At 32.2% G+C, this 19,676-nt stretch overlaps 1 protein-coding gene across 3 annotated transcripts in view; it reads left to right on the forward strand.

The window, feature by feature from the left end:
- Positions 1-19,676, forward strand: part of ADGRB3 (adhesion G protein-coupled receptor B3) — a 756,499-nt gene that overhangs the window by 405,312 nt on the left and 331,511 nt on the right. For all 3 annotated transcript variants that reach the window (XM_017507539.2, XM_017507537.2, XM_017507538.2), the window contains 2 exons: positions 516-591; positions 13,875-13,977. In XM_017507539.2, coding sequence (XP_017363028.1) covers positions 516-591; positions 13,875-13,977 — 179 coding nt within the window. The remainder of the gene's footprint in view (positions 1-515; positions 592-13,874; positions 13,978-19,676) is intronic.

Genomic DNA, 19,676 nt, shown 5'->3' on the forward strand with positions numbered 1-19,676 from the left:
ATACCTGGGTGATAAAATAATCAGCACAACATACCCCATGACACAAGTTTACCTATGTAACGAACCTGCACACGTTTCCATGAACTTAAAGGTCTAAAAAATAATTTGAGAAAAAATTTAGTTTTTAGAATATTTCTAATAGCCTTTAAAATTAATGACTCTTTTTAAAAGTGAAATTATGGTCACTTTTGCAGATTTCAAACTTAAAATGTAGTTACCTGAGAGAGAATTGGCTTTCTTTCCTGATATTACTGGGAAATTAAACTCTTTAATGGAGACTAAGGCAGCTTCTTGTCTCAACCTGGTGAAGAAAGTTTACATCATGATGCAAAACTATAAAAGGTCATCTTCAAAAGCTACTATTAATGTGCATGGTTAGGAATGCATTTCTTTTTACCAGGCTTCATCTTTGCATAAGGAAGTACTGGAATTATCTTGTAATTAGCAGATTTAAGTTTTGTAAGAAATAATATTTTCTTGCTGTTTGCTAATATTTCAAATTTTATTCTTTCTAGAATTAGATGAATCATCTGTATTTGTTCTTGGAGCAGTTCTATACAAAAACTTAGATCTAATTTTGCCCACTTTGAGGTAAGCTACAAAGTAATAAGCTGTTGTAATTTTGTAAATTATTCCAAAATGTGATTATATCTCATTTTATAAAAATAGTCAAACAAGCTTTGGTAATACAAAGGGACTTTTCTTAAATGAAATAGAAAATACAAATTTAATGAACAGGCTATTAGCAATTATGCATTTCAAAACAACTAGAAAAGATAATTTTGGTGTCTGACTGTAGCCCTGCTAATTCTTTTGTAACTAATAATGCCTTGCTTGACGATGGAAAAAAGAAAGAAAGAAAAGAAAAATCTCGTCTCTATAATAGAATGGGTCATTGGAAAAATTAATCTGTCTTCTCCCTGTATTTGTACTTAATGGTACTATTCATCAACATAAAATGAAATTAAAGGAGTGTCGTGATGACTGGGAAAACATGGTCTTGTTTATTTGCACAAGATCTCAGCTTGCTTTGAAATAAATTTTCAATTACAGCTATATTTTTTAAAATGCTGCTGTTCATTTAGAGGACTATTTCTGGAATAAATATATTAATTCCTTTCCTCCCAGACATTAAGTACAATTACAAATAGTAATTCTACCAACACTGACTTATTTGCTTTACTCTCTTATCTACTATGCCAAATCTCTCAGAAAACATCATTCACACCTGCTTGGATGGTGATGTTATCACTCATAATGACCTGTTTCTCCACACTACCTCATTTTGGAAGATAGAAATAAAGTTGTGTTTTAAATACAATCACAGTTGCACTTTTTTCTTATACTCTCATAAATAAAGGTTTACATTTTTAGAGAGGAAAGAATATAAATGATGTATACAGTTACACCAGGAACCAAACAGTCTAATAAATAAAAACAAAGTTCAGAAGAAAAAAAATTACCTAAGGTAGCAGCAGTGATTAGTCATGAATCTTTATAGAAAATCTTGCTATGTGAAGCTCTTTATTAATATGTGTAGAGTCATCCAGAGCCCCTGTGAATGCAATGCAGGGTCTCCTTCAGCCATAAAGACAACTATGAGAAGTTGAAATTTATTTACCTTCCTTCTCCTCTGAATAGAATGTAGACTTCCTTAATTTGGATCTCTTTGTTTGATTGTGTTTTGCTTAGGAAAAAAAATAGTTTGAAATCCAAAAATGTCTACTCTCAACTTTTCCAATGGTTTTATTAAAACTCATTGGTACATACAGCTATTCACAGATAAAATTTATTCATAGTTACACTGCCTATATCTTTGTGTTTTATGTTTGAGGAGAAATATGTTAAAAGTGCCCAGATAATCAAAATTAGGCATTTATTTACACAGGGAATTAGTTTATGTAAAGCTTATATTTTAAGAATTCTAGACCAGATACTAGCTTAAAATCAGGTGACTTGCGTTTTCTTTTCAATTAAACATGTCAAGAGTTTTATAAACTTGTCCAGTCACTCAGTAATTGTGTGCCTTCAGTTCAAATTTAAAATAGAAATGTATTTATATGCAACATTCTCTCTATTTGCTCCTGAGGTATATAGTGAGTACAAATGAAATATTCAATATAACATTTTTGTATTATTAATTAGTTTCCCTCCTAGATATCCACCAACATTGCATTATGATTTATCTTGCTCTACATAATCTCATAGCACTCACTCACCTACACAAACAAATGAAGTAAGGTTATTCCAAGTTTTATAAATTTATGCTGTCAATGTAATTGGAAATTTCCTTAGGAAATTTCCCAAGGGATGCCAGCCTTTTTTTTTTTTTTTTTTTTTTTTTTTTTTTTTTTTTTTTTTTTTTTTTTTTTTTTTTTTTTTTTTTTTTTNTTCAGAAAAAGCATTTAATTAGTGTTTCAGCTTTTTAAAAAATATCATGACAAGAGGCAGTTTGTCTCATACAGTTTATGGGCAGATTAATGGATACATCATGGATGATTTAATGGATACAGCAGAGACTAGTCTGATGCAATGGCTCCCCTAATGCCACTTATAACACAAAGGGATTCAGATAGGCCACTGGGCAAGTCATTGACTTTTTTTTTATAAGCAAAATGTGGAAATTGAACTTAAAAATTATTTTCAACTTCAGAAATTATCTTTCTGTTGCAAAAGGTTTCTACATATTCTTTAGATTGAGGTCCTAAATAATCTCTGTATAAGAATTATAAATTCATCTACCTATACATTATTTGCATCTATAAAGCAATTTAGTAAATGTCTGTAGGACAACTATATAGTACTTAGATCATTGACCAGATAAAAGGACAATAGAATGCTCAGGATGAAATATTTGTACTCTTAGAAAGGTGAAGTAATAGTGTTTATTTCTCATTTTCTTTTATATCATAGAGTAATATAATGTGACCACTAACTTTACCCTTGAGCTTGTTTTTCTCCTTTTCAAAACATTGTTCCAGAAAGTCTAATGAGTAACTGCACCAATTATAGATCTGCTAAATGGAAATAATACATTTTAATGAACCAAGGTGAATCTTTCTTCCATAGTCACTCAGCAAACATTTACTGAGCAGCGTGCCTGCTAACAGTAATGTATTATTTCTTTTAAACTTCCCCTGCTATTGAAACTCTCAGAATAGTTCTTAATAAAGGGTCAAGGATTTTTTTCTGTAATTATTACTTTTTCTATCTGGTAAAATATCTTATATAAGATACCTTTAAAAGTAAGACTCACAGAAGTTTAATGTTTGCACTATGAAAATATTTTAGGAAGAGAGGATTAAAATATGTATCTTTTGTCATTTACTGTATAAGTTTGACTGTGTGAATTGAACCAAATAAGAAAAGAAATATCTTCTTCTTCAACATTAAAAATTACAAATTTGTTCTATATGTTTAATTATTTACAAATTTTTATAAAATATTTTCCTTGTTGATGATTTTACTAATTATCTGTTGAAATATGTGAAGCCAAGTTTCTCATACACAGAAATCATAATAGTAGGTTTGCTGTTAAGTTTCCAGAAATGGTATATTTTGGTGTAATCATTTTTATAATTTCCTTCATAGATACTAAGAAGGAGGACTTGATGTAATGCTTTGAATAGATGTAGTTTATAAATTGTCCTTCATACAAAGTCATAAATAATTTTGCATGTTGACTGTCTCTTTTATTGAGATATTTATCTTCATCTCTCACCCTAATATACTTCCGACTGTCCTTTGAGCTGCAATTTTTATTTTACTATTCAATTGTCCTCCCTTTTAAAGTTAAGCAGGTTCAGATTTTTATTTCAACTCAAGGAAATAGGCTTTAGATGAAGTCCAAACTAAATATGTGCTATTCTCAGCCTCTCACCTTCCTCCTTCTTCAGAATAATTTCTTATAGATAGAAAGCATAGATGGGCCAGGCAGGGCGACTCATGTCTACAATCTCAGCACTTTGGGAGGCTGAGGCGGGTGAATTACTTGAAGTCAGGAGCTCAAGACCAGCCTGGCCAACATGGTAAAACCCTGTCTGTACTAAAATACAAAAATTAGCCATGTGTGGCGGTGCAAGCCTGTAATCCCAGATACTTGGGAGGCTTAGGTAGAAGAATCACTCGAATCTGGGATGTGGATGATGCAGTGAGCAGAGATCACGCCATTGCACTCCAGCCTGGGTGACAGAGCAAGACTTCATCTCAAAGAAAAGAAAAGTATAACACCATAGGATATTAATGCTGTAAGATCTTTTAGAGTTTAGTGTGAACCAGAAGTTTCATTTTATAGATAAGGGACCTGAGATTCTATCACTTAAGTGACCTGCCTAAGATTATATGTCCAGTAGGTAACTAAGTGCTAATCCAACTTGTCTTGTTTCCTAAAACCAGGACTCTTCTATTATATCTCGTTGCCTCCATGCTGTTACTATTTATTCTAAGCAATACAAAACATAGACTTCTATGATAGTTCATTAGTATACATGTATCCTTTGCAGTAAATCTTATAAGATCCAGAAGCAAGTGTCTATGTATAGGCAGTTTCAGGAAGCACTGAGGCTGGCCTGGTGGCCCCAGCCCAGACTGTTAATGCCAAGACTTAAGTTTGTCACACCTCCAATTCCCCTATGACCACCTATGTGCATGTCCAGCCCAATTCAGAGAGTGCTTTGAGTGAGATATTGACACGAAGACCCCATTTACATTAAGGAATTAGAAAACATCCATATCTTGGCAAACTCATAACTGCTGTGAGAAACTTTGGCTTATTTTTATAGCATTTTTGGCAGTACCATGAAACTTAAAAGTGCTTTGTCATTGATATAGCAATTCTACTTCTAAGAATTCATTTTAAGGAAATAATCTCTAAGGAAAAAGAAAAGTATATCTGATAATACATTCAAGCCAAGAAATCAGTAAATGGCTATAAACAATCATTTATCTGATTCATTTAATAAGTTCAGCCTCCAGTTTTGTGGGAAGCCATGATACTTTTGAGTATGTGAGCAGTATGTGATTATCCTGTTAAGACATGAAAAATGTAGTCCTTTAAAAAAAAAGTACGTTTTATGTAGTGATTAACATTCAAGATATAATAAAAGAACTAATAAAATTATAGTAAATTCCACTATAGTAGAATCAAGAAAAATACAGATGAAGGAAAACTAAAGTGTCCTCATAAACCAAAAGTCATTACAAAATTATCTTTAAAGAAAGGAACAAATTTTAATAATGCAAAATCACATGAATTTCTTGTCAAGTGCACAACCTAATTAAGATAAATGATGCTAAAATTTTTATATATTCAGGAAATGGAACTCATTTGAATACCTAATACTATAAAAATTAAACATGAACAACAATATTGGAAATAATAGAAAGAAGAAGACATAATCACTTTTACACCAATGCACGCTGAAGGCAATCAACCTGAAGCAGTCAGCTCTTTCAAGAGCTCAAACCCTTAAGTTTAGGACTAAATTTTGAATCTTGCTTTTTCATTCTCACTGTGCAATGAAATAAGGATCTAGTTTTGTGACATTCTGTACCTTTTTAGAATTGCTTCTCATGAAAACATTAGAAATTTAAATTATCTATGGAAATAACAAATTGACATGACTTATATAGTATAAAACATTGTGGTATTACATAGTCCATTATTTTTTAAAATCTGGGATTAGATTGGTCAGATATTTTAAAAGCAAACATAAATCTCTGATCACTTGACATTTAAACAATTCTACATTCTACTTATCTTAGAAAACCTACAGTGAAATTCTAACTCCTTTCAAAGCTTTAATTAAGCCCAATCCTACTTTTTAGCAGCTGTCAGCTGAGTTTAGGTTTGAAAACAAAGATTTTTAGCTTTAAATTTTTGATAAAGTCCCCAAGTTCCCATATTGTATGAAATAATCTATGTTATTTTAATCTTATTTAAATTGTTCCATTAATTTAAAACATTTATAACAGCTTCATTTTTGAAGCTACATGAACTATAAATCTGCAGATAGAAAAAGACTATAGTAACTTTTCTAACTTCCATTGAATTCTTAACATATTTTTGTTGTATCTTGGCTGGCGATACTATATGTATGCCATTAGTTCTGCCATTTCCTCCACTGGTGCTTTTTGTATAACACTGCCTTACATTTTTTATTATGTTAAAAAAAACATTAAATTTACCATAATAACCTTTTTAAATATACAGTACAATGTTAACTATATGCACTTATGTAACAGATCTCTAGAATCTTCTTATCTTGCAAAATTGAAAGGCTACAAAAATAAAGCACAACTCCCATTTTCCCACTTCCTCTGACCGCTAGCAACTACCATTCTATTTTCCAATTCTTAGTTTGACTACTTTAAATACCTCATGGAAGTAGAATCATGCAGTATTCATCTTTCTGTGATTGACTTATTTCAATTAGCATAATATCCTTTGGGTTCATCTGTCTTGTAGCATATGATAAGACTTTTTATACGGCTGAAGAATATTTCATTGTTTATATATATACACTACATTTTCTTCATTGATTCTTCCACTGATGGACAATCAGCTTGCTTCCGCCTCTTGACAGTTATCAATTATACGTGATGAACATGAGTGTGCAAATATCTCTCTGTGAGATCTTTCTTTCAATTATTTTGGATATATACTCAGAAGAGAGATCATTGGATTATTTTTGATTTGTTTTCTCAGAAACTGCCATACCGTATTCCAAAGCAGCTGCACCATTTCACATTCCCACCAACACTGCATTGTTCAATTTCCCCACATCCTTGTCAACATTTGTTATGTTGTTTTTTGGTTTTGTTTACTTTTTGAGACAGAGTCTTACTCTGTTGCCCAGGCTGGAGTGCAGTGGCACAGATCTCAGCTCACTGCAACCTCTACCTCCCTGGTTCAAGCGATTCTCCTGCCTCAGCCTCCAAAGTAGCTGGGATTACAGATGTGTGCCACCACACCTGGCTAATTTTTGTATTTTTAACAGAGATGGGGTTTCCCCATGTTGGCCTGGCAGGTCTCAAACTCTTGGCCTCATGTGACCCACCCCCATCAACCTCCCAAAGAGCTAGGATTAGAGGCATCAGGCATCCCACCAGCCTAACTTTTGTTATTAATAGTGGCTATTCTAGTGGGCGTGAGGTGATATTTCATTGTAGTTTTGATTTGGATTTCCCTTATGATTAGTGATGTAGAGCATCTTTTTATATCCTTCTTGACCATATACATACCTTCTTTGGAGAAATGTCTGTTCAAGTCCTTTGCCCATTTTTTAATCAGATAATTTGGTTTGGGCTTTTGCTGTCAAGTTTTAGGAGTTATTTATGTATTCTGGATGTTAACCTCTTACCAGATACATAGTTTACAAATATTTTCTCTCTTTTCATAGGTTGTCTTTTCATTCTACTTGTTTCCTTTCCTAAACAAAAAGTTACTTTGTTTTGGTTTTTTGATTTGATGAGTCTCATTTACTTATTTTAGCTATTGTTCCCTGTACTTTTGATGCCATCTCCAAGTTCAGTGATTTGGATGTGTTTCTCTATGTTTTCCTTGAACAGTTTTACAGTTTCTAGTCTTACGTTTAGGTCTTAATCTATTATATGTTGAGTTTTTTATATGATGTAGGCATGTGGATATCCAGTTTTTTCAACACTATTTGTTGAAGAGATTATCCTTTTCCTATTGTATAGCATTAAGACCCTTGTCATGGACCATTTGGCCATATACATGAGGATTTATTTCTGAGCACTCTGTTCTTTTCTGTTGGTCTGTACGTCTGTCTTGACACCAGTACCATGCTTTTTAGAAATTATTACTGTAGCTTTGTAATGTAGCTTGGAACTATAGGATATTTTATTTTTCTTTCTTAAGACTGATCCAGCTGTTAAGGATTCTTTCAGATTTTATGTGAATTTTTTTTTCCATTTCTGCAAAAATACCATTTGGATAGATTGCTTTGGGTAATATGGACATTTTAACAATATTAAGTCATCTAATTCATAGACACAGGATTTCCTTCCATTTATCTGTCTCTTCTTTCATTTTTTTTCAGAAATGTTTCATAGTTTTTAATGTACAAGTCTTTTCCTCCTAGTTTAAGTTTACTAATAAGTATTTTATTTATTTTGGTGCTTTTTAAATGGGATTATTTTCTTAATTTCCTTTTAGATTGTTCATTGAAAATATATAGAAACAGTTGATTTTTGTGTATTAATTTTTTTACATTCTGCAACTTCACTGAATTTGCTCATTAATTATAACAAGATTTTTTAATGCGTGTCTGTGTGTAATCTTTAGGATTTCTTTTACATGATATAAAGTCATATCATCTAGGAACAGAGGTAATTTTATGCCTTCCTTTTCCATTTGGATGCCATTTATTCTTTTTTCTTACCTAATTGCTGTTTCTAGGACTTCTAGTACTATGTTGAATAAAACTGGCAATAGAGGGCATTTTTGTCTTATTTCTGATCTTACAGGAAAAGCTTTCAGTATTTTTTTTTACCATAAAGTATGATATTAGATGTGAGTTTTGCATATATGACCTTTCTATGTTGAAATAATTTCTTCATATTCCTGGTTCATTAAATAATTTTTATCATGAAAGGGTGTTAAATTTTGTCACATGGTTTTTAAAAATCAATTGAGACGCTCATGTAGTTTTTGACCTTCATTCTGTTAATGTGATGTATTGCATTGATTGATTCTCATTTGTGGAAACATCTTTGTATTTCAGAAATAAATCCCTCTTGGTCATAGTACATAAACTTTTTAACATGCTGCTGAATTTGCTTTGCTAGCATTTTGTTGAAGATTTTTGTGTCAGTATTTCTTAAGGATATTTGTCCTTAGCTTTCTTTTTTTTTAAAAATAGTATCTTTGTCTGATTTTGGTATCCAAGTAACACTGGCCTTCTAAAATGGGATGGGAGGGGTCTCTTCTTTAATTTTTTGGAAGACATTGAGAAGGAGCTGTGTTTATTCTTTTTTAAACCTATCGTGGAATTCTCTAGTGAAGACTTCTGGTCCTCTGGGCTTTTGTTTGTTGAGAGATTTTTGATTGCTGATTCGATCTCTTTACTAATTATGTGTCTATTCAGAAATAAAATTTCTGCATGATTCAGTCTTGATATGTTGCATTTTTCTAATAATTTGTCTATTTCTTTAGGTTATCCTGTATGTTGGCATATAAATAATTGTTCATAGCTGTCTCTTATGATACTGTTTACTTCAGTGGCATCCGTTGTGATGTCTCCTCCTTTTTTTCTGGTGTTATTTGAGCGTTCTCTCTTTCTTTTTACTTACTCTATTTAAAAAGGGTTTGTCAATTTTGTAGATAATTTCTAGAAAAATAAGCTCTGAGTTTTGTTGGTTTTTACATGGGTTTGCTATTTTCTATTCTGTATATTTCAGCTCTAATTTTTATTATTGTCTTCGCTAACTTTGGGTTCAGTTTATGCTTCTATTTTTAGTTCTCTGAAGTATAAAGTTAGGTTTTGATTTAAGATCTTTCTTCTTTTTTAATGTAGCTGTTTACTGCTATGAGTTTCCCTCTTAGTACTTTTTTGCTGCATCACATATGTTATGTGATATGCTGTATTTTCATCTTTACTTGTCTCAAGGTATTTTCTAATATTTCTTGTGATTTCTTCTTTGATCACCTGGTTGTTCAATAGTGTGCTGTTTGCCTTCTACATGTTTGTGTATTTTTCAGTGTTTCTTTTGGTATTGAGTTCTAGTTTCATTCCATTGTGGTCAGAAAAGATACTTGTTAAGATTTCAGTCTTCTTGAATTTGTTAAGGCTTGTTTTGTGGCCTACGTTGTAATCTATCCTGGAAAATGTTCTGCCTGCCCTTAAGAAGAATGTGTATTCTGCTGTTGTTTGGAGTGTTCTGCATATGCCTGTAAGGTCGAATTCATCTATAATGTTTTTAATGTCATCTGTTTTCTTATTAATCTTCTGTCTAGGTAATCTAATTATTAAATGAGGTAATAAAATATCCTATTATATTGTTACTATTTATTTCTTCCCTCAATTGTTTCAATATTTGCTTCATATGTTTGGGTGCTCTGACATTAGGTGCACATATATTTATAATTGTTATATCTTCCAAGTGAATCAGCTCTTTTAACATTACATCGTGTCCTTTTTTTGTCTTGTGACAATTTTTGATTTAAAGTCTATTTTGTTTGATATAAGTGTAGCAACCTCATTCTCTTTTGGTTATCTTTTACATGAGACTTTTTTCCCATACTTTTACTTTCAGCCTATAGACGTCCTTATGTACTAAGTGAATCTGTTGTACCCAGCTGAGTTGTATTTTTAGTCACTTTTTATACTCTCTTTAAGATATGGTTCATGTGCTTTAAACATCTTAAGAATCTGCAAAAAAATGTGACGATTAAGTTGGGTTACCTTTAAATGATTAACTCTATACATTTTAAGATATTTTATATACCAACTAGCACAAATCTTAAGGACAGATAATAATTTTATTTCAGTCATGAAATTCATTTGGCTGTCAGATCTGCTTTTCTAGCAGTGAATGCAAACATACAGCCAGCCAGGGAGCATTAGCAGATCACAAAGCCTGACATGGCACATCAGAAGCCAGCTATTCACTTGTGCAAATTAGAATGAATTGATGGAATACATTAAAGACAATTTTGTATACTATTCAGTTTTTTAAAAAGGGAGCCATTGCATAATGTAAGTTTGCTTATTTATTTTTCCTTTATTAGGCATTTTAATACCATAATATTGGCATTAAATTTTAAATCAACTTGTTAAAATTTTAATATTTTTATTTAGTATTTGCTTATTAAACAAAACAAACATGTTTTAATTATTAAAATATTCCAAAAAATAGTACAAATGAGGACATATAAATGATAGATAAAATTCTTGCTCTCTTTGAGCTTATTATCATGTGGAAAAGACATGCATAGAATTGATGGATGATTTGGAAGAGGTAAGTGCACATTACTGTGTTGGGACAGAAGGGGGCAGGGACTCACATGAATGACATTAGCACACTGATATGCTTAAATAAACTTGGCATTTAGAACTTAGTTTCCTTCCCTGACATCTCTTCTCAAATATATTCTAAACATGTTAAAGCATACACGCATCACACATTTTCTCTCTCTCTCTCTCTCTGCCTCTCTGTCTGTCTCTGTCTCTCCTTTCTCAGCAAAAACCACAGTGTTGATTTACTCCTTTAGAGAACTTCTCCACCAGTCCAGTTGAGCAACTGATAAACCTAACACAGTGTAATATTCCCTACAGAAAGCAGCTTCTTGTAGCTCCTTTGCTCCTTATAGATCAGTCATTCGGGGCCAAAGTCTACACATTCCCAAACACAGAGAGCTTCATAAATATCTTAACAAAATTGCAGCCTTCTTTATAGAATATCCACATCTGTGTTTTCTAGTAATGTATTCTCTTATGCAACTTAAACATAATAGAGATGCCTTTCTAATATAAAAATTATCTAATATTAATTAAAATTAGCAGTCATTGGGTTTTATTAAAAGCCCTTGACTAGAATTATAAACAGAACTAAAATAGACAAATGGAATTTGAGTGATGTATCAATATTTTTTTTTTGCAAAACCAAGCCAGAACTTAAACATATTCAGGCTAATCTGAAAAATGAACTTACATCTGTTTGTTTAGGACTGATTGTTCTCTGGGAGAAATGTTCATAATTTCTCTGGTAATGACAGGTGGATATTTCCCCTAACTCTAAACTGTATGCACCATTCTCTGGGAGGCCTGTCAGCTGTGCTAATATGATCAACCACAGAGGATCACCTCTCAACTTTGTCAATTTCATCTATTCTCACTTGGTTCCCTGATCGCTTTTACTCACAGAAAAACAGGGAAGAATAATTTGGCAAAGGAAGCTTGGCATTTAGAACTTAGTTTCCTTCCCTTCAAAATGCACTGGACCTTCAATTGACTCATTTAGCATTTAATGAAAAAAAGGACAGTTAACCAGCTCTCTCTGTCTACAACAATCTTCCTAACAAAAACAAAATTGATTTATGCTTTGTTGTTTTTTACTCTTTACTCTTAGGCTGAGTGGCTCCCTGAATGTTGAAGAAATTGTTATTTGACATTACTACATACATGAGAAATGCACTAAAAAATGTTAGCCCGTGCAAAATGGGTGTATAGTTCCTCTGCTACTAAATATAGTAAATTCCCTCAACCACAGAATAGCTCCACATTTTTTTCTGACGAAATATTGTACCAAAAACCATCTCATTAGAGAAAAAATAATCTCAAAAAATGCAAGTTTCAGCATGGCTCCATATGAGAATTATATGACTTAAAATGGTACAACCACTTTAGAAAACAATGTAGCAGTAACATAAAATTACGTATGCCTTTACAGCATGATCAAGGAATTCCACTCCTAGATATTAGCCTGAGACATATAAAAATACATGTCCATACATAAAGTATATATGGTAATTATTTGTAATAGCCAATTATCATTAGCTATTATTCATAAAGGCTAAAAATCAGAAATAACCTAAAATGTGTTAACGTAATTGATAAATACATCAGTAAATTTTGTTGTATTCATACCATGGATATTGCTCAACTATGAAAAGAAATAAAATAGATGAATCTTTAAAAAGTTGTGCTAAATGAATTAAGTTAAAATTAAAAGTCTGTGTACTGTATACTTCTATTAAAATGAAATTTTAGAAAAGGCAAAATTATAACAACAGCATGTCCATGGTTGCCTGGGAGCATGGGTGGGTATGGAATTAAATACAAAGGGACTTGAGGAAACCGTTTAGGGCAAGGGATTGTTTGTCTATGCATGTAATTATCCAGAGCATTAAACTATATGCTTAAAATTGGTGAGTTTTATCTGTAAATACTACCTTAAAAAACAAAAAAGAGAAAAAAATTAAATGATTTTGTCATTGTTAACTAATGTGAATTCCCCAGAATAGTACATACCCAGTGGAAGAGCAAGTGGCTTATTTATTTCCAAATTCCAAACAGGGATGTATTCACACATACACATACACTCAAATGGGTTATAAGTACAATTAAATCATCTTTAAATCTCTAAATACTAGATGATCTGCAGCATTTTACATATTTTGTGTGAAACCTATATGTACAAGAAAACATTTGTTCGGTTTTATGTTTATATTGGTAGATAATTTCTTATAAATTATAGATAAGATTTTATTTAAAATAAACTTCTTTGTAAATGAAATATCTTGGTAAGGTATTTCAGACAAAATATGTTTCTTAGATTGATAATATTGAGATCAAGCAGTGGCCTGTAAATCTCCATTGCTGAAATAAATTATGGTCAATAATTAGCAACAGCATTTATTTCTATTTAAACTCTACTTGCTCTAATGTTACTTCATACTCTAATTATTTATTGTAATGTATTTTTGGATAGTCCAAAAAAACACCAAGACAGCACATTGCAATAAAATATTTGATCTCCTAGAAAACAAACTCTTAGGTCCTCCTTGATATAAATGAATTATATTTACATATTTAAAGATTTATGAAAGTTTGAATTCATAATCCATAACTCTTGTAGGTGAATCACATTTAAAATAAAAAGCTTATCTGTGCTGTTGCTTTTTTATATTTTCTGAATGTAAATAGTAAAATGGCCTTTTCTTGCTAAGTTTTCTATTCTACATAAAGTTTCTTTATAGCAGTAAATTGTGTCTTTCCATGAATAATACTACAATTTCTGTTTTTGCTTTGGATGCATTTATTTAAAACCATCCTAAAATGTATTGAGCAGTAGCAGTTTATACTTCTAATCAATCATTTCTCCTTTTAATCATAATTACTCTGTTTCAGAAATTATACTGTCATTAATTCCAAAATCATCGTCGTCACAATAAGGCCTGAACCCAAAACAACTGATTCGTTTCTGGAGATAGAACTAGCTCATTTGGCTAATGTAAGTACCATCTACTGGGCATTGACTTGCTTATAGAATTACGTTTTTAATAGTCATTCTTTTGACTGATAACAGCAGAATACATTTTCTAGACTTTTATAGTTGCAAGTGAATTAACTTGTTATGAGTATATATATTATAAACAGAATGGTTTTTCTATGCTTTTTTCATGATCGGATTCTCTTGAATTTATCCAAATGAGTATAGGTATTACAAAGAAATAGAATAATTATTCTATGTTTTTTTCATGATCAAATTCTCTTCAATTTATCCAAATAATTGTTAATAAATTGTTTATCAGTACACACGTCTTTACCACACTGTGGTAGGTGCTGGAGAAGATGAGGTGAGTAAGAGCCGCTCTCACTATGCGGTAGGAAATAAAAATTTAAGTTGCATGCCGCAGTAGAAGTTATAAACAGTGGAAAGGGGAATGATTAATTAAGGAGAAGGTTGTGTTGGGTGGGCTGGGTGGTATGTAGAAGTACTAAGTCAAGGGTCAAGGAAGGCTTCTTATAACTGCCTGGGTGCTCCCATTGTCTAAATCAAAATCTTTCATCTCAGAATGAAAAGAACCCATTCTTAAATCTATCCAACTGCAACAGAAATGCTTCAGATTTTGTTCAGTCCTCTATACAAATTTCTATTATCTACTCATTATTTAAACATCCACTTCAAATACTTAAATCATTGAAGGGCAGGAGCAAGGAAAGTGATTCCTATGAAAGTCTTCCTTATTATACTTTCATACTTCCTGTATTAAAATAAGTCAATCTCATGCTTTACACATACACATTTAAGTTGACCTTTCCTGATGTTGAAAAAAAAAAGCAAAAAGTGATTAAGTGATTTTCCCAAGCTCATATAGTTAGTGAATGACATAGCATAATTTATACTCACATCCTTTTGGATATAAAGCTTGTATATTTTCTGCTATTGTGTAGTTTCTGATTTCCTGAAGAAATCAGGCTTGGTTTTATAGAAAAATGAGAATCATCTTTCTGTGAATCACTTTTTACTAAGATGCCCCAGGCTTCCTGAATTATTTAATAAAAATTTCAAATCTCTCTGCAATAACTTTCAAAGATCATGGTTAATATTTAAACTGTTTGGTGTTTTTCTGCTTTTGCCAAAATGTGACCATACTAGTTCTATCTAACATTAAGAATGTGTTTTAGTTCTACAATATCTACCTCCTCATACCTTAGTATAGCCCTCATCTCTTCACTGCATTAAAAACTAAGAGAAATTTTTAATATTTGCTTTTGAATAAGGAATTTGTGTATTTAAATTTTTATGGAAGTATGTGTTTTTATTGTTTATCATGATAATTACTATATAGTTACAAGCATTGGGAGAAAGTATTAAGAGAAACTAATTTTCTGTATCATATTATAGAATTACTGATAAAGCACCTGGTATCAGAATGTGTACTCTGTTTCTTATGCAGAAACAGTTGTACAGATGAATCACAAGACTTTCATAAAGATTAAATCATTATTTAGAATTTAAAGAACATGTTAAAGAAAGCTTTTTTGATAAATTAAAAAAAGTAGCCTCAAAAATAGTGTTGAAATAGTCTCACTAAATATAATAAAGCTATTTGAAATGAACATATTTAGGCATGGAGTCTGTCTTTTATCTTCTGGAAATGTACTTTGTCAGCTGTATTTGTCAGCTATTTTTTGTACAAAAGATATAAGCCATGTAAAAATATATGTTCTACATATACAAAAGAAAGTAAACAGAAAAGAAAGAACATAGTCAACAAATTTTATTAAGCACCAGCTAGTACTAGAATGGCAATGAAAGTCAGCATATAAGAATGATGAGATAATTATCATAAGTCACATAGAATTAACTGTGTCTTTAAATATTTTGAGTAAGTGAATTGACCAGGTTCCCATGAAAATACTATCTCCACTCTAGAAAGCCCAGATTTAAAATATATGTATACATGTAGACAAATCTGTTATAAGAACTTGATGGGGAGAGGAGAATAGAAAGAGGAACAATTTACGCTAGAGAAGAAAAAATCTCCAGGTGCTCTTGCTTAGAATCTCCACCACCACCCCTGCCCCACAGTGTGGTGTACATCGTGCCTCTCCTCAGAGGCTTCTCCAGTTACAGACCACACAATTGAGCCTCTCTGGGCTGCTCTGGACATATCCTATTTGAATATCTATCTATCTCACTCTTGTCTGTACAATATATACAGCACTTTTACCTTATTGTTTTAAATTTCTAAAGCTTATTATATTTACATTTATTGCTCAAACTAGATTTTGCAAAATACTTTGGGAAGTATTATTGTTCACTAAGGGAAGGAACATGTGATTGATTTATTGAATATTATTATTAGCAGTCTTATAAAGATACAGTCTATATACTAAGTTTATTTCCATTGAAGAGAAAACAAAGGTCTATTTTGAAACATAATGTTAGCTGAAATGTGAGGAAAAGATGTCTTAAACATGCAGACTGAAATTTATTAAAACAATCCTCAACATCATATACACACACATACACACACACACACACACACACACACACACACACACACATACACAGTTACAGTTGGCCCTCAGTATCTGCATCCATGGATTCAGCCAACCACAGATCAAAAACATTTGGAAAAATACAATAAAAAATAGCAGTACAACAATAAACAATACAAATATATAATATGAAAACTAGTATTTACACCATATTATTGTATTATGGTATTAGGTCTTGTAACTAATTTAGAGATGATTCAAAGTATAAAAAAGGATGTGCATAGGTTATATGCAAATATATATAAGATACTTGAACATCCATGGATTTTGGCAGCTGCAGGAAGTTCTGGAACCAACTTCCTATGGATAACAAGGGACAACTATATGTACACACACAAACACACCCCTCCACCTCCACCCTTCACACATATACACCCACCCTTCACACTTATACACCCATATATATAGTTATATATATATATACACATCATATATATATAACTATATATATGCATATATATACCTATACATGCCCATTGTTGCCTTCAAAAGTTTTTAGACATGGCATAACTCTAATATCAAATCGGTCTACTTTCACCTATTTTCATATCAAAAGTATCTGTTGTACTTTCAGGAAAGAATAACTCGAAAGTTACATTTTTTAATATCATGTAAAAAAAAGGAAGAATGGGAACTAATAGTTATATGAATTAACAGAAAAAAGCCTGTTAACATTTTCTTTTAAAAATGTGTTTCAGAAAGCTTTTCAACAAACAGCATTTACAATATGTTAAATATAATAAGAGTCTTGGTAACTGATAGGAATAGGTAATAAAATATGAAACCTAGCAATTCCAAATTTTGATTAGCAAGGCCAGTTGCAGTTTTAACCAGCTATTATGTCATTAATTAGTAAGACACTATTCTTAGTTCAGTTTTTCAGGCTGATGGCTTCATTGTCATGAACTATAGAGTCAGGGTATATGGGTTTCAGTGCTTAAGCATAGCAATTAATTGCTTTTAAGAAACATCACATTTGTTTTTCCCAGGAAAATAATTTTGTTTTTTATAGCACTTAATGTTTCTTCAGAGTAACATTTGCACTCATCAAATTTTTTAGATTCTTTAACGCATAAGGAAAATTAATCATTTTATTGAAAATAATTCTTGAGACCCAAATAAGTGCAACAGAATAGATCTCTATGTACACACACACAAATACTATTAAGATACCTTGAATCTGATAGGTCTGGTCCTATTGTGACTTTCCAAGGTGAATGACATCTTTATCTTTAAAAATGAGTTAGAAGAAAAAGAAAGTAAATGTCTTTTAGTTATCTCATGCTCCATCAACTTTGCAAGCCTGAAAATGCATACTTTTTCCAAATGAAGTCTTTATGTAGTTCCATTTTGAGTAGAAAGATAGAGTGGACCATACTGGCCTGCAGTCTCATTTTGGCTTTTAAAAATTTTTTTCCTCTGGGCATCAACTCCAAATGGTATAGGTAGGGTGTTCCTGATGTCTTTCAGGGTTCAGGTAAATCCATCATGTTTGTAGTTCTCAAATTGATCTAATTGTAATTTGGGCTTGTAGGTTTTGTTTTCTTTGCCATATTTGCATGGATCCTAATAGCATGAAGCTAACAAATTAAGAAATTTGTTTTATATGTATAGACTAATTTTAAATGAAAATTAACCATGACCCTATGACCTTTGTAAATCATAGTGGAAAACACAGTGAAAACTGTAATTAATATGCTTTTTATCATTACATAAGCATGAGAAACAGTGAAAGAAATTCCAGCATTCATCGATGGGGATTTTCATGAATGTAAAGGTTAATAACCTAAGGATTTAAAAATTACTTGGCAAAACTTTTAAAAATTCAGTTTCATGCATCCATAATTTTTACAAAGGGGTGTTTGATAGGCCTTTACTTTTTGAATTACTTTCTGCCCTAGCTTTATCCATTTGGAAGTGATTTCTGATATTCTGTCTGTTTACAGCTCTTGGTAATTTTTATAGAGAGTTTTGAAATTCTTGCCAGACAAGGAGATTGAAGGCTCTCCCAACAAGTGAAATTGAGATGGAAATTGCTTTCTGGCTACATTTTTTGGCTGCAACTTAAATTTCTTAATTTTATTAGACATCCTTCTCATGTTTCAAATTTAGTTTATTTTTATTTATAATACATGATTGATATTCTTTAAAAACATTTTAGTATCATTGTGCTATTGTTGGAGCAGGAGGTCAGCAAACTTTTTTAGTTAAGAGTCAGATAGTAAACATTTCACACGTGAGAGGTATAATGGCTTCTGTCACATCCACTGAAGTATGATGTTATAATGTGAAAGCAGCCATAGACAATATATGAACAAATGAATGTGGCTTTATTCCAGTAAAAAGTAATTTACAAAAACAGATGACAGGTCAGATTTGGCTCACGGACTATTGTTTATCAACCCCTGTGTGATAAGCAGAATAGTGACCCCTCCAAAGATGTCCAACATCCTAATCCCTAGAACCCGTGACTATGCTGTGTTACATGTCAAAAGGGGTGTTTGTGTGAGTACCTGTCAAAAGGCGTATTTGTGTTACATGTCAAGAGGAACTTCTGTGTAATGTAGTTAAGGGTAAGGACTTAAAGATAAGGAAATTTTCCTGGATTATCTGAGTAAATCCAGTTTAATTACATAAACCATTAAAAGTGGAGAAGCTTTTCCAGCTGTGATCAGAGAGATGCAAAGTGAGAAGACTCAATTTGCCATTGCTAGCACTGAAAATGAAGGAAGAGGGCCACAGGTCAAAAGATTTGGGCAGCCTCAAAAGTTGAAAAAAATCCCTCATTGCCAATAGGGAAGGAAGTAGGGACATCAGTCCTACAACTTCAGATAACTATGATTGGATTCATTTCAGCCTTGTAAAACTCTTTAGCAAAGACCCAAGGCTGGGTGCGGTGGCTCAAACCTGTAATCCCAGCACTTTGGGAGGCCGAGGCGGGTGGATCACGAGGTCAAGAGATCGAGACCAACCTGGTCAACATGGTGAAACCCCGTCTCTACTAAAAATGCAAAAAATTAGCTGGGCATGGTGGTGCGTGCCTGTAATCCCAGCTACTCGAGGCTGAGGCAGCAGAATTGCCTGAACCCAGGAGGCGGAGGTTGCGGTGAGCCGAGATCGCGCCATTGCACTCCAGCCTGG

This window comes from Cebus imitator, unplaced genomic scaffold (genome assembly GCF_001604975.1).
Source record: "Cebus imitator isolate Cc_AM_T3 unplaced genomic scaffold, Cebus_imitator-1.0 Scaffold377, whole genome shotgun sequence".
Taxonomy (NCBI): domain Eukaryota; kingdom Metazoa; phylum Chordata; class Mammalia; order Primates; family Cebidae; genus Cebus; species Cebus imitator.